This window comes from Pleurodeles waltl, chromosome 5, assembly GCF_031143425.1.
Source record: "Pleurodeles waltl isolate 20211129_DDA chromosome 5, aPleWal1.hap1.20221129, whole genome shotgun sequence".
Classification (NCBI taxonomy): domain Eukaryota; kingdom Metazoa; phylum Chordata; class Amphibia; order Caudata; family Salamandridae; genus Pleurodeles; species Pleurodeles waltl.
Window position 1 is genome coordinate 384,872,751 of NC_090444.1, and position 12,834 is coordinate 384,885,584.

General features: G+C 40.4%; 1 protein-coding gene across 5 annotated transcripts in view; it reads right to left on the reverse strand.

Annotated features, from left to right (window-relative positions):
- The window catches only part of PLCB4 (phospholipase C beta 4), a 985,968-nt gene that overhangs the window by 404,879 nt on the left and 568,255 nt on the right, over window positions 1-12,834 (reverse strand). For all 5 annotated transcript variants that reach the window (XM_069234144.1, XM_069234142.1, XM_069234140.1 and 2 more), the window contains one exon: window positions 8,247-8,300. In XM_069234144.1, coding sequence (XP_069090245.1) covers window positions 8,247-8,300 — 54 coding nt within the window. The remainder of the gene's footprint in view (window positions 1-8,246; window positions 8,301-12,834) is intronic.

The following is a 12,834-nucleotide window of genomic DNA, read 5'->3' on the forward strand; positions in this document are numbered from 1 at the left end:
TCAGAGAGTAGCTACATCCCCAGGCAGAGAACCTATCCTAGGATTCTTGGTGGCAGTCCAGATAAATGGCTCAAGTCTTGCGATCTGGGATTCAATAGGAACTCTTGACTATGCCTTGCTTTCATTGGGGAGGTTAGAAAATTCACAAATTAAGAAAATAGAAAAAATAGGACTATCACACAGCGCCTTTCAGACAGATTTCCTGGAGCGTAGTGTATGTATTGCTCAATAGATGTGTCCAATAAACTTCAGCCAACCTACACAGCATGTGTGGACCAAATTATTAAGAGCTAGACAACCATTCTAGCATCACATACTAGAAAACATTTGTGTGATCAGCATTGATACATCCATAGATCTAGCTTTCAATGATCTGCAAATGCTCTTAAATAAATTGGGAAATTTAGGTCCTGATTTATACTTTTTTTAGCGCCGCATTTGCGTCATTTTTTGATGCAAAAGCGGCGTAAACTTACAAAATATAATTTAATTTTGTAAGTTTGTGCCGCTTTTGCGTCACAAACTGACGCAAATACGGCACTAAAAACATATAAATCAGGCCCTTAATGGGTTTACAGCCTCTAAAATGGGTGGTCTAATTGAGGGGGTGCCCTGAAGCCCTTCACATCTCTCCAGGGGGAGTGCCAACATAGGCAACAATATAAATATCTAGAACTCATCAGTGCCTGGAAAGTGGAAGACACCCCCAAAGATCTCCTGGAGTATGCACCCCTAGAGGGTAGGCTTTTGATGGGAGAGATACAAGAGAAAGCAGTCTATTACATATATAAAATAAAACTATGAACAATAATATACCTGACAAGCTAGTTAAACTAAGGAACAAAAGGGAAATAGATGTGGGTGAATTAGAAGATATAGACTGGGAAGCAGCATTAATGTTCCCACTGGAGGTGGCAATCAAATCTAGACTCAAATTTATTCAGCTCAAAATCCTACATAGAACCTATTATGATAGAGTCCGCCTCCACAAAATAGGCAATGCAGCTTCTCCAGGCTGCCTGATATGTAGGGGACACCGAAGGGATCTCATTCACACATTATGGACATGTCCGGACGTTCACTCATTCTGGCACAATGTACTCCTGAACTAAGCACAATACTAGGGACATCTATACCTGAGGAACCTAAGTATGTGTTTTTAGGCATACCCAATGACCTGGACCTCCACAGATGAAACTAACATGATGTAACTTGGGCTAGCAAAAAGGGACTTGGTCAAACACTGGGGAGCCCTGACACACCTACTATGGCAGAATGGAAAAGGGGAATGGATCTCTATATGGCAGCAGAAAGAACAAAGTATAAGAGCAAAGGGTGCCCACACAGGTTTTGTAAAGAATGGGGTTGTTGGAAAGACCACAATGAACTGGACTTGCAAGATGAAGCTGATGATGCGCCTTTATACCAAAATCACTGAGGTGGATAATTTGTTTTGTCATGCCCGCCAATTTGTTGATAGCAGATGTTTTGTCATACAATGTCCTCATTAACTATTGTGGAAACATTTGATGTACTACTGTCCTTCTGATTTGTATTTTTGTTAGTAATGGGCATCCACGCGTGCCCCTTTTGTTATGATCTACAAAACCTAATAAAAATGTTAAAAATATATATATATATGCTAATGCTTCTCTCCTATAATCTTATTTAACAAAATGCTAGCACTATGTAATTCAGCACAAAAGTATCCTAAGATGCTGGGGTAGGTTCCTAAAAACACCCTAGTGATAACAAAACTAATATTACGTGCCTCATGTTTGTGGCCTATAAGCTTTGGGAAATAGGAACTGAGTTTACTATGATTGATGGTCTGGCCATCATTGTATTAGGAATGAAGATCTCAGTGCATCATAACCTCTTGCATCATATTATTTTCTACCATGAAACACCTTGACAGATAGATCTATATAATTCTCCTTTTTGGGTGCAGGGTAGTATACTGTAAGTCTGCAGGGTACTATACTCTAAACCCAACCCGGGAAATGAGGATTACAAAATGAATATCAACTGGCACCAGTTGTGCTCTCCGAATTATTTCTACTCCTGAGCAATGAACCCATGTGTAAGTGCCTAAAGGGCACTCATTCACCTTCCCTTGTTTTTCTTTGAACAATGTGTTAAACTGTGCTCAGTAAACATAATATATATATATGAGGAATTTACATGAAGTTGCAGGACTCTATCTCAACTCACTTGATGATGTATGCCCTGGACCCACTAATTCAGATAAATTGTAGCGATATAGGTCAATTAAAAAATCACCCAAAGCTATTACACACCTCTTTATGAAACGGGTACATTGCTAAACCAAAACCTATCTGTATGCATTAGAATTAGCACTCAGTTTGTTACAGACTGTTAATGCAGTCTAAAGGGGCTGTCACTGCATGCAGTACACAAGGTTGCCTGTGGCTAAAAATAATGTGAAACTTTGTCATCTGCCTGATTTTGATCTACCCACCAAAATACAAAGCTATTGCTTCTAGGTACTATATTTTGTTCATGATCACTCAATAGCTACTCCCAGTTGGGAAGCAAGCCAATGCCACTTTAGTTCTTTACAGATCAAATATCAGGATTCCTAGAGATAAGCAATTACTTCACCCTTATGGCAGTAAGTCTGGAGTTATGCTTGGCTTTAACAAATGAAATAGTAATTGTAGTCAAGGTCAATCTATTAACCAAAGATATTTATGATTTCTGCTTAATTGTTATTTACCAAGCAATTCAGAAAGATGATCATTTTGGTTGTTGCATTGATAACGATGGAGAGCTAAAAGGCCACACTCCTGAGAAAACAACCACAGAGAACAAAAGTCCTTTGTTCTCTGTAAAAAGTTCCCACAAATGTCTAAAACTATAATGACCAAATGTTGGTTACTCTTGACTCGTAAATCAAGCCAAAGGCAAATTAGAAGCATTGTTGTACTGCAAATTACCAGTTGCTCTTAAAATATGTTACCGCGTGTGCTTTCCCCAAGGGCCAAGGAGAACCAAGCCGATGACAGATTTTCATGGAAAGCATTAACCTCAGAGCTGAATTCCATTTTGGAGCATTCTGTGTCGATTTAACTTATGTGGGTGTCCTGAAAACATGACTTAGTTAATAAATTACCAGTTTCGTGTGGGAGATACCAGAACACAGTTAATAAAAAGAAAGAGATATGGTGCTTTTCATTCCTACATTGTAGGAGCATGGATCTCTATGTGACGCGATGCAGCAGAGGAAAGCCGCACAGCAGTTTCAATATTTTCCTGCTTATTTCGGACCACCTAGATAGTCAGAAATGTACTCCCAAACGATTCTTTCTTTGTTAGGAGCAGATTGTTTCAGAACTGTAAGGAATTCACATAGATTCAATGAGTACTCCAGTACATCTTTGACAATTGTACATTTCTTTGATTACTCCACTACATAACATGTACTCATGCATAATGTCCACTAGATGGAAAATTCTACTCGTGCAAATGCTTAAAATATGCTACATGTAATTATATTTATATGGCAATTATATATGGGGAATTCCACTATCCGTTTCTACGCTGGAACAGCCAAAAAAGCTAAAAAAAAGTGTGTGGTTTTCTTTGGGGCCAAATTTCCTGCAAATTATCTGTGAAAGCCCACAGAATGAGAAGTTTGTTTGTGTTCAACTAATTTTGCAATGCGACCTATGCTAAAACATCCATAATCTTGCCGCAAAGATAAACGTAAGAATGTAGTAGCTCTGCTGTGGGGACATAATGTCCACATACATAAGTGCACCTTACTGATGTAATTCCCCACCAATACTAATTCTGTGAATAAGAACTGTGAAACTCAGAAACTACCTATTTTGCACACATACATTTAACGCGCACTAAGTTCTTTGTGAGTTAATAACTAGGTAACTAGAACTTCCTGTCGTGAGATTTTTTCCATTTATCCGAGCACTTGAATCATATTTAGACCCGTAAACAATCATGCGATAGAGCCCTGGAAAATTGACAAGGAAAATAGCTATTTCAGGACAAGCGCGACCAAAGTGAACTCCAGACCTAGAATTACTGTCAACACAAAAATGCTGAGATCAAACAATGAACAGGCAGGTTGAGGTCAGTTACAACAGCAAGAGATATGTAATTTGAGGCGTAATTTCTAAAAAGTTTTCACAATGTCTTTGAAAATAAACTTCAACACACTTTTTTGCTTCCCATTATCAGGCGACACAAACTGAGGCATAAATCAAGAATGTGCTTGGAGGACAAAATTATTCTTATAAAAATTAGATGAACTCCAACTTCAGAAGTGAGTTGACCCTCACTGATTCCCTTTTCTAAGGCGGTGGCCATCCCAAAATATATTACAACAAACATCACAAATAGTAAATCTATCGGTTCAGAAGGGTCTTTTGTTTGCATGCTGGAAGGAATACAGTCAGCTCACGTTAAAACTGGAGTTTTGAAGAGGAGCCACCCAGCCTTTGCTATTATCAGTTTGAACAATCAGTGCTTGAGGAGTGCTTTCCATGCATAGCTCAGTAAATTGAGCACTCACTTCTGAAATCCTGTGAGATATGGCAGGATCTGCAGGTCGTAGTTTTGAATCCGCCCAGTGTTGGCTATACCACTCATCTTTGTGCAGTTGCTCAAACGAGGACCAATTTCGATAGAGTTTTAATATTTATATATAATAACCTTATAAAAAAAGTCTGTTTGGCCGCACTTACAACAGGACAGGCACTCACCAATAGCCTTCAGCTATGGTCTTCAGATGAGACATGAATACATAGCCCTTGCAGTGCATTCTGGCCAGGGTGGCACAGCTGCTACAAGCAGCTTTTCTTCCACTCAGAAAAAGCTTATAACTATTCATTTCTTCCATTATTTCATTTTCTTAGCTATTGGCCCATGTGTATGTTTAGGGGAGGACAGCAGGTACTGAGTGCCAATCATGTTCATAACATTTAAAGGCCAGTGCCTTCTTAACTCTTCATCAAACAAAAACAGGATGTTACCGCAAGGGACAGCCCGCTCTTGTGCATAGACATTGGCTACAGAGACATTGGCAATAAAAAAAATCTCAGTGGCTACACTCAAAACAGAACTGTCTCTCACCAATAGCCTTCAGTTGGGTTTCAGGAGAAACACGTCTGAAGATCTTCATGCGCACTCTGGTCAATGTATTCCAACTATGCAAAGTTGTAATTCTTTGAGTTAGGAAAATCTTGATGACTACGAATTTCTTTCAATTTTTTATTTTCTTAGCCCCAGACATGTGAGACTTTTTCTTTGTGATCTCTTTAGTGGAGCACAGCAAATACTGATTTGTAAACATTTTTGCTGTATACAATTTAAAGGTCAGTGCCCTTCTAACTATTCATTAAACAGCATTTTATTGTTCGGAACACCTCCCTCGTGTGTAGCCACTGACCATGGGAAACATTTTACGCAACAACAAACTCTATGAGGCTGTATTCAAAACAGGACTGACACTCACCAATAGCCTTCAGCTATGCATTTCAATGCAATCAAATCCATTTCCACCAGATGTTGTTTTAATTAGAAGATTATCTTTTGATGAATGAGATGAGAGTTTTACTTTCTTATCAGCAATAGTCAAAGAAATACAAATGATGTTGGATTCAAGGCACAACTTAACTATCTAGACACTTCCCTGCACCCAAAATAAGGACAATGAACATAGGTCATATAATTCTGTATCCATCCATCCAAGTATTGTGGTGTCCCACAGAAATTCCTTTCTCTCCTCTACTGAGATACAGATGCTCCATGTTGATTTCTCCTAGTTGTAGAACTGTCCATGGACTCAGTATTCCAGGCTTCGTACAGGGTCAGGATCTCAAGAGGCTTGATCTCAATATCTCAGATGCAAATGGTTTGTCTGCTGTTCTGCTAAGGTTCCCAATTCTTTATCTTGCAAGATGTATGACTTATATTGAATTCCCATGAACATAGCCTGCTTGCACACCTCCAAATCCCCAATAAAACAGTCTGCAACCCACCTGTCTATTCACTTTTATGTATACGGTATAGAAATCTTGTATTTGTCACGTTCAAAACTCATTTAAAATACAGCCATGAAGCAAGGAGAAATACCAACTCCTTCTGAAGCACGGGGGCAATCAGCGTTCCTCCAGAAAGTGTGAAGACAGGACTGAATCCCATATAATCCTGTCTATGATGCATCGGTAGTATTTACACCCTGGGACTGATGAGACACAAAGCATGGTTCTTTTAATTGTGTTACTTTAGTCAAGTCACAAGGGTCATGCACAGCTTCCATTACACAAGCAGAAGATCAGGAAACAAAGTGATACGTCCATCATCCACATCAATCCCTCACTGAAGGTGACCATAACCCTCTTGATCTAGAGCGTCTTAAGATTCTTTTGATCCTTGAAGTACAGATGACTATGAGAAGTCATAACTGGCCCCAGTGAGCAAGTTAAACCTTCAAATATGCCCCCATATGACTACTAGGGACACATGCCTATGTCACACTATATTTAGATAAGACCTTAAATAATATTCTTTGTAACCTCTTGAATATTCTTGGTATCGTTCCATCATTAGAGTTTATGTGTCTAGCTGCTCCTTGAAGTCAATTATGCTGCTTGTTAGGTTAATTTAATTCTTTCTCAGCTAATCAATCACTAAGTCAAAATCCCTTTCACTTTTAGTCACACATAATTTCCTCCGTAGATTTAAGTAACACGAAGCCTATAATTCCTTGTTTTCAATATATTCTAATCTTTTGTTTTGAAACTGGCTCTGATTCAATGCTACAAAGATGAAAGACTTGCTGCTATGGCCTGGCAATACAACCTTGCTTCTATTTGAATGTCCCCTCTAATGTGCACCATCTGGTCTCCCTGTCATAAACTACACAATTTAGGAATCACACTCAAATATAATTTCACACTTTTAGCCAAGCTCAGCAACACTGACTAAAAACAATGGATCCTCACCGGCATCCACCCTTTTCACCTCCTTCTTTAATGGATTGACCTTTTCTTTGCAGTGGCCTTCCCCAATAATAATATTTATGGCAGTCTCTGATGACCAACCTCTAAGAAGCACCTTGACGTGCAGCAGAACTTATTTTTGCCTGGAAGGGAATATACTGCATCTTTTGGGATTGGCATGGCCTCTATATAGTATACAGGCATGCATCCCTGCCCTGGGTGTCCAACTGCATGTGAATTTGGTAACCTGACTTTTTTTGTGTCGCAGTCAGCATGCCAATTTAGTGAGTAGGCTGACCCCAGGCATTTCCATGGCTACGTCAAGGTCCAGAATCTGTTCTGTGACCTAGGAAGGAACCCTTTTTGGCAGCAAGACACTACTGTCCATGTCTCGGGTTATTGACATACAGCATACTGATCTTAGGGGATATGTAGTTTTGGATATAACTTTTTTGTCCGACTGAGAGGAGTGTAGCCTATTGTCTCATTCATGCAAAATTCTGCTGAATTGTAAAAACATGACCCTTGCACTGAAATGTGATGTGTGTATCATATGTGTGTCAAGGGTACCATGTGTGTGTCAAGTGCATGTGTTCATAGTAGATGTATTAGTAGCAACAATGTTTCATGTGGTATTGTTTTGCGAATTGTATTAATAAATTGTACTACATTTAGTGTTAGTCCAATTAATTACCCAAAAGGGAAGACAATAAATGAAAACACATTAATGCAGCAAAATACGAACACCATACAGTATAGGGATTGAAAGTTTTATCTACGTTTCTGCTCATAGTCATTAAATTAACAATGAGTGCCAATCGAAATTTATGTATTATGTACTTGTGTAAAACATGACACCCATGCTAACAATCACAGTAGGATCGTGAGGCAAACCCATAGTTATGCAGAAAAAGTAGCAGCCACAGGATGGCAAAATTCAGGTGGCCCTGACAATAGGTTAATTGTCAGTGTTTTATCAGTTCATAAAATATTGCTCTATTAATGCACAGGTTAAATTGTACAATACATTAAACATAGCTCAGTCTGTGATAATGCATATAGTGATGCTGAACACTTGATATTTTGGGATCAACAAATGTGCAGCACAACAATATCTTCAAATACATAAACCAAGTGACCCATTATGAAGATGAGGGATAGTGAGGTAGGGCACGTCAAGGCAAGACTCTTCCATTTCTCCTACATTTGTTTCGAGTGGAAGCTTTTCCAGATTTTGAGGTGACAGAGGAAAGTGCTTACCTTCGAACTGGGATTTTTCCATTTATGTTTGTTAAAAATGCCAACTTCATCCAGCTAAAATAGATAAAAAACAAAAACAGAAATAAGTGAATGCGTTTTTGCAAGTATGGCTGTTTGAGTTATATTGAAGGATAGTGGTTTTATAAAATGTTATTTTTAGACATTATTGTCCGTATTTATCTGTATTAATTTTTTGCAGATTTTAACTGCATTTATCCATATTTATTGTATTTTGTAAAATGTAAAAAGTGAAGATGCGTCTTGTCTTCTTTCACATCTAATGGCTAAATGTTCACTCACAGATAAATGCGTCATTTTTCCAATAGGAAGACACATAAAATGCATCACTCATAAGAAATACACGTGTTTGTAAATATCACCACCAGCAGTTGTTTAAAGTTTCCTTTGGAAACCTCAGTCAATCTGCACAACTAGTCATTATTGACAGCATTGGAAATCACTGAAAAGACTACCCAGAGGAATTGATGGTCTTCTGTCTGTGTTTATCTGTAAAAAAAATAGTACAAATGGAAAGCTGCGAGCCTTAAGTACATTGCCTCGGGCATCGGAAAAACAGTTGTTAAATACCGAGTGTGGACAGTTATAAATTTAAAAAGCTGAATTAATGTTGACCCTTCTTAGAGAAAATAAAATGATGAACTGCAGATAATAGTATCGCTGCTCCTTTATTAATGTACATGTGGGCCACTCGTTCTGAATAGTGGTGTTTTATTATGTGGGTGGTGGTGACATGAAACTGGTCCTTCTTACATATGAAGAGGGAAGCTGCAATACTGTGCAAAAGAAAACACATTCTAACCCTTACACTGTCATTCGTTTCCAACAACATGGTGTTCACTTGACAACTTCACTAATGCATATTGGTGTATGGCTATGGCTGAAAAGAGGTTTGCAAAGTAACCTATCTAGCCCAGACCTGGATAACTGCACCTACCACCAGTAACTATGATAAATTGTCTCTTCTCATCCTAGCCATCTGTAGCTACTACTTTCGCTCCTGATGAAGAAATGTTTCAATTGACCTTCCCGACAGCCACATTAGCAAATCAAGCTGTTTCTTTTTTTTACAGCTTAATCTGCGTTTTATAGGTAAGTCCTCAGTGGTGCTGTCACTGACCATGCAAACAGTTTATGGCTGATTTTTAGCTCTTCTTTGCTTACGTGACTTATAATTTAATTTATCCTCTGTTATTCTGGTGGCCGATAATTTTAGGTAGCTGGCCTACATCTAATTTTGAGAAGTTTGTTGCAACTCTATTATTTACATTTTACCCTGCCCATGTGGTCAGGTGACTCATCGATAAACCTAGGTATTTTCTGTATATTGATTTTATCTGCTAAGTTGTTAAGTCTTTCTCGTTCTAAATATGACACCAAAATGTTGAAGATGGCTACGAATTAGCCGTAAGATAAATACGTTTTTAACTAAGTGCTCTTATTATATTTAGAGGATGCATCTTTGGAAGACCTAAGCCGTGTTCTTTGGCAAGGAACGAACAACAGGATGACTAGGTTCTAACTTTACCAATCAAATTAAAATACGGGGAAACTAAATATATGAAGATCTGCAACTCAGTTGCAGTCTAAGCAACTTAAGCAGTCAGCGCCTGGAAATATATAACTCCATTCAAACTAAGACTTACACACAATGGTGGGCTGGCCACGACTTTTGAAGAATATAGTTTAGCCGCTTAGGAAATGGTCTGTAAAATATCTTTCCTGGTGAAGAAAAGCAGGTAAAAGATAAACTTGAACGGGAGCTATGTTAAAGAAACACTGTGATGTTCTTAGTTTGAGAAATACATATGGAAAGCAGTCCAAACTTGACTCTCACATAATTGTGGGCCAAAGTAGAAAGTAAAGAATTACCTCTTTATTTAAGGACATTAGCATTGATGTGTTGCTTTTCGTCCTCATCATCAAATCAGGGGTCCTTTCTTAGGAAAGGTGAGCTAATATGTATGTAGTGTTCACTAAATTGCCCCTTGTTGGGGACAACACTAGGCAACGTCTGTGACATTCATGGAGCAACAAACACCACCACCATTAATCACCATGGGACATTTCCATCATAACTTTTGTTTGCTCTGTGCTCTGTTCCTGGACTACAATCACTGGGGCTGATTCACTAAGAATCCAGTACATCTGCCAATGCAGATTTACACCTACGTGTGAGTGCAGATTTAATATTTTCACAAACATTCCCAGAAATGTGCCCGGAAAATTGTGCTAGGCACAGGTTGTCATGTGTTTCCCTGAGTATATCATTTGATTTTTCTATGGGATTCTTTTTGCTCTGTGCTGAGTTGTGCATATTGGGAAAATTTGCACGGAAAGAATAGGATCATTTTTTTTCCTTACTTCACCATAGGGAAAACACTTTTCCACATGGAAAAAACACTTCCCCCAAAATCTAGCAGTAATGTGATCTCTTTCCAATTCAGGAAATGGGAGGAGAGGACTTCACGAATGACTAATGTCCATGTTTGTGGAAATTCAGACTTCCAAGGCTGATCATATCCTTGTGTACCCACTTTCCCACCTTGTGAGTGGAATTTACGGGTGCAGAGAAATCCACATGTGTGGCTGAGATCTGCACATACCTAAATGGACTTACAACTGTCAGGATTCCCTTTGTGAATTGCTCATGAAAGTAAGGTGCATTCAGTCCTAAACATAAGGTTATAAACAAATGTATCTTTGTGGCACAAGGTCCACTGTTTTCCTCTGTCAATGTGATATGCTGTGTGTCTTTGAGAATTGCTGAGATAATATTCTGAAACAGGGTCGGACTGGGATAAGAAAATGGCCCTGGGCACCAAATTAAAGTAGCCCCCATTAGTGAACCAGATAGCTAAAAATATTGCCCACATTGGTAAGTCGGGCCACTTTTGAATTCGTGAAGACTTGTTGTGTCAGTATTTTCCACGGCATGCATTAGTGCTTGCTGCAAGGCAATGTTTCTTTTAATATTAGGGAAATCAAAAGCTAAATCCGCCTCACCTGTCCAGAAAACAGGCTTAGAAACAGCCAAAAAACGTCCCACACACTGACCTGTTACACCAGCCCATCGGGCACTGTCTGAATGTGCTATAGGCAGCCGACCCTGCTCTGAAAAAAGGCAAGATACCGTATGCACCAAGGAAATGTTGCTGTTTTCCGTGGGCCAAGAATGACATTCTTCTAATTTAGTAAATTTGCTATTGAATTAAATCGAGGAAAATGTTTTCTTCTGTCTAGGATTATGGCCGTTAATACAATGATTTCCAGAGTTAAAAAGGTATGATGAAATGTGTTTTTCTAGTAATGCCTTAATCAAATGTCTATGTCAATAAGCATAAAGCATTACAGAGGAACGGAAATAAAGTCAACCCTAAAGAATCAAGTTAGTCAACCGAGTTTTTAATCAAAATGTTGCAGAGGTTAAATGACCAATTGTAGTAGGAAATAAACAGTAATAAAATGCAGTGCAGCTTTAGAAGGCAGCATGCGCTTAATAAGAGAACAAGACATTGCTTCTGACTTAATAATGCTTTAGAAAATGCCAAGGATAGAAAATTCTACACTATGGGGTCATTTGTACCCTGGCGGACGGCGGTGAAGCAGCGGTAAGACCGCCAACAGGCTGGCGGTCTAAAAAATGAGATTTTGACCATGGCCGCCAACCGCCGCTTCACCGTTCCGCCCGCCAGGGCGGAGACGACCGCCGGGATGGAGACCTGGGTCTCCAGCCCGGCGGTCGTCACTATACCGCCGGCGGTATCACAACCCGCCTGACCCGGCTTACCGCCATGGATTTCATGCGGTTTGGGACCGCCATGAAATCCATGGCGGTAAGCTCTATTAGTGCCAGGGAATCCCTTCCCTGGCACTGATAGGGATCACCCCCACCCCCCACCCTGACTCCCTCCCCTACCCCCCCACCACCCCTCAAAGGTGGCAGGACCCCCCCTCCCCACCCCGATCCCCAACATTTCTACACACATACAAGCACGCATTCATGCACGCACTCATTCACATACACACAACACCCCCGCATTCATGCACGCATTCATTCACATACACACAACACCCCCGCATTCATGCACGCACTCATTCACATACACACACAACACCCCCGCATTCATGCACGCACTCATTCACATACACACAACACCCCTGCATTCATGCACGCACTCACACGCCCCCTCAACATACACACACGCACACCACCAGGCATGCACACAACACCCCCCGCCCCCCTTCCCTAACGGACGATCACCTCACCTGTTCCGGTGATCCTCCGGGAGGGAACGGGACCCATGGGGGCAGCTCCGCCGACACCGCCACGCCAACAGAACACCGCCACAGCGAATCACAGGATGTGATTCGCTGGGCGGTGTTCTGTTGGCGTGGCGGTGGAGGTGGAGCTACCTCCACTTCCCTGCCTGCCGCCAGTATGGCTGTTGGCGCCTCTCCGTCCGTAAAAGGACGGAGCGCTGCCAACGGTCATAATGGCCCGTGCGGAAGACCGCCAGCAATGGCGGTCTTCCGTTCGGCGGTCTTCGGAAAAGACCGCCGAGGTCGT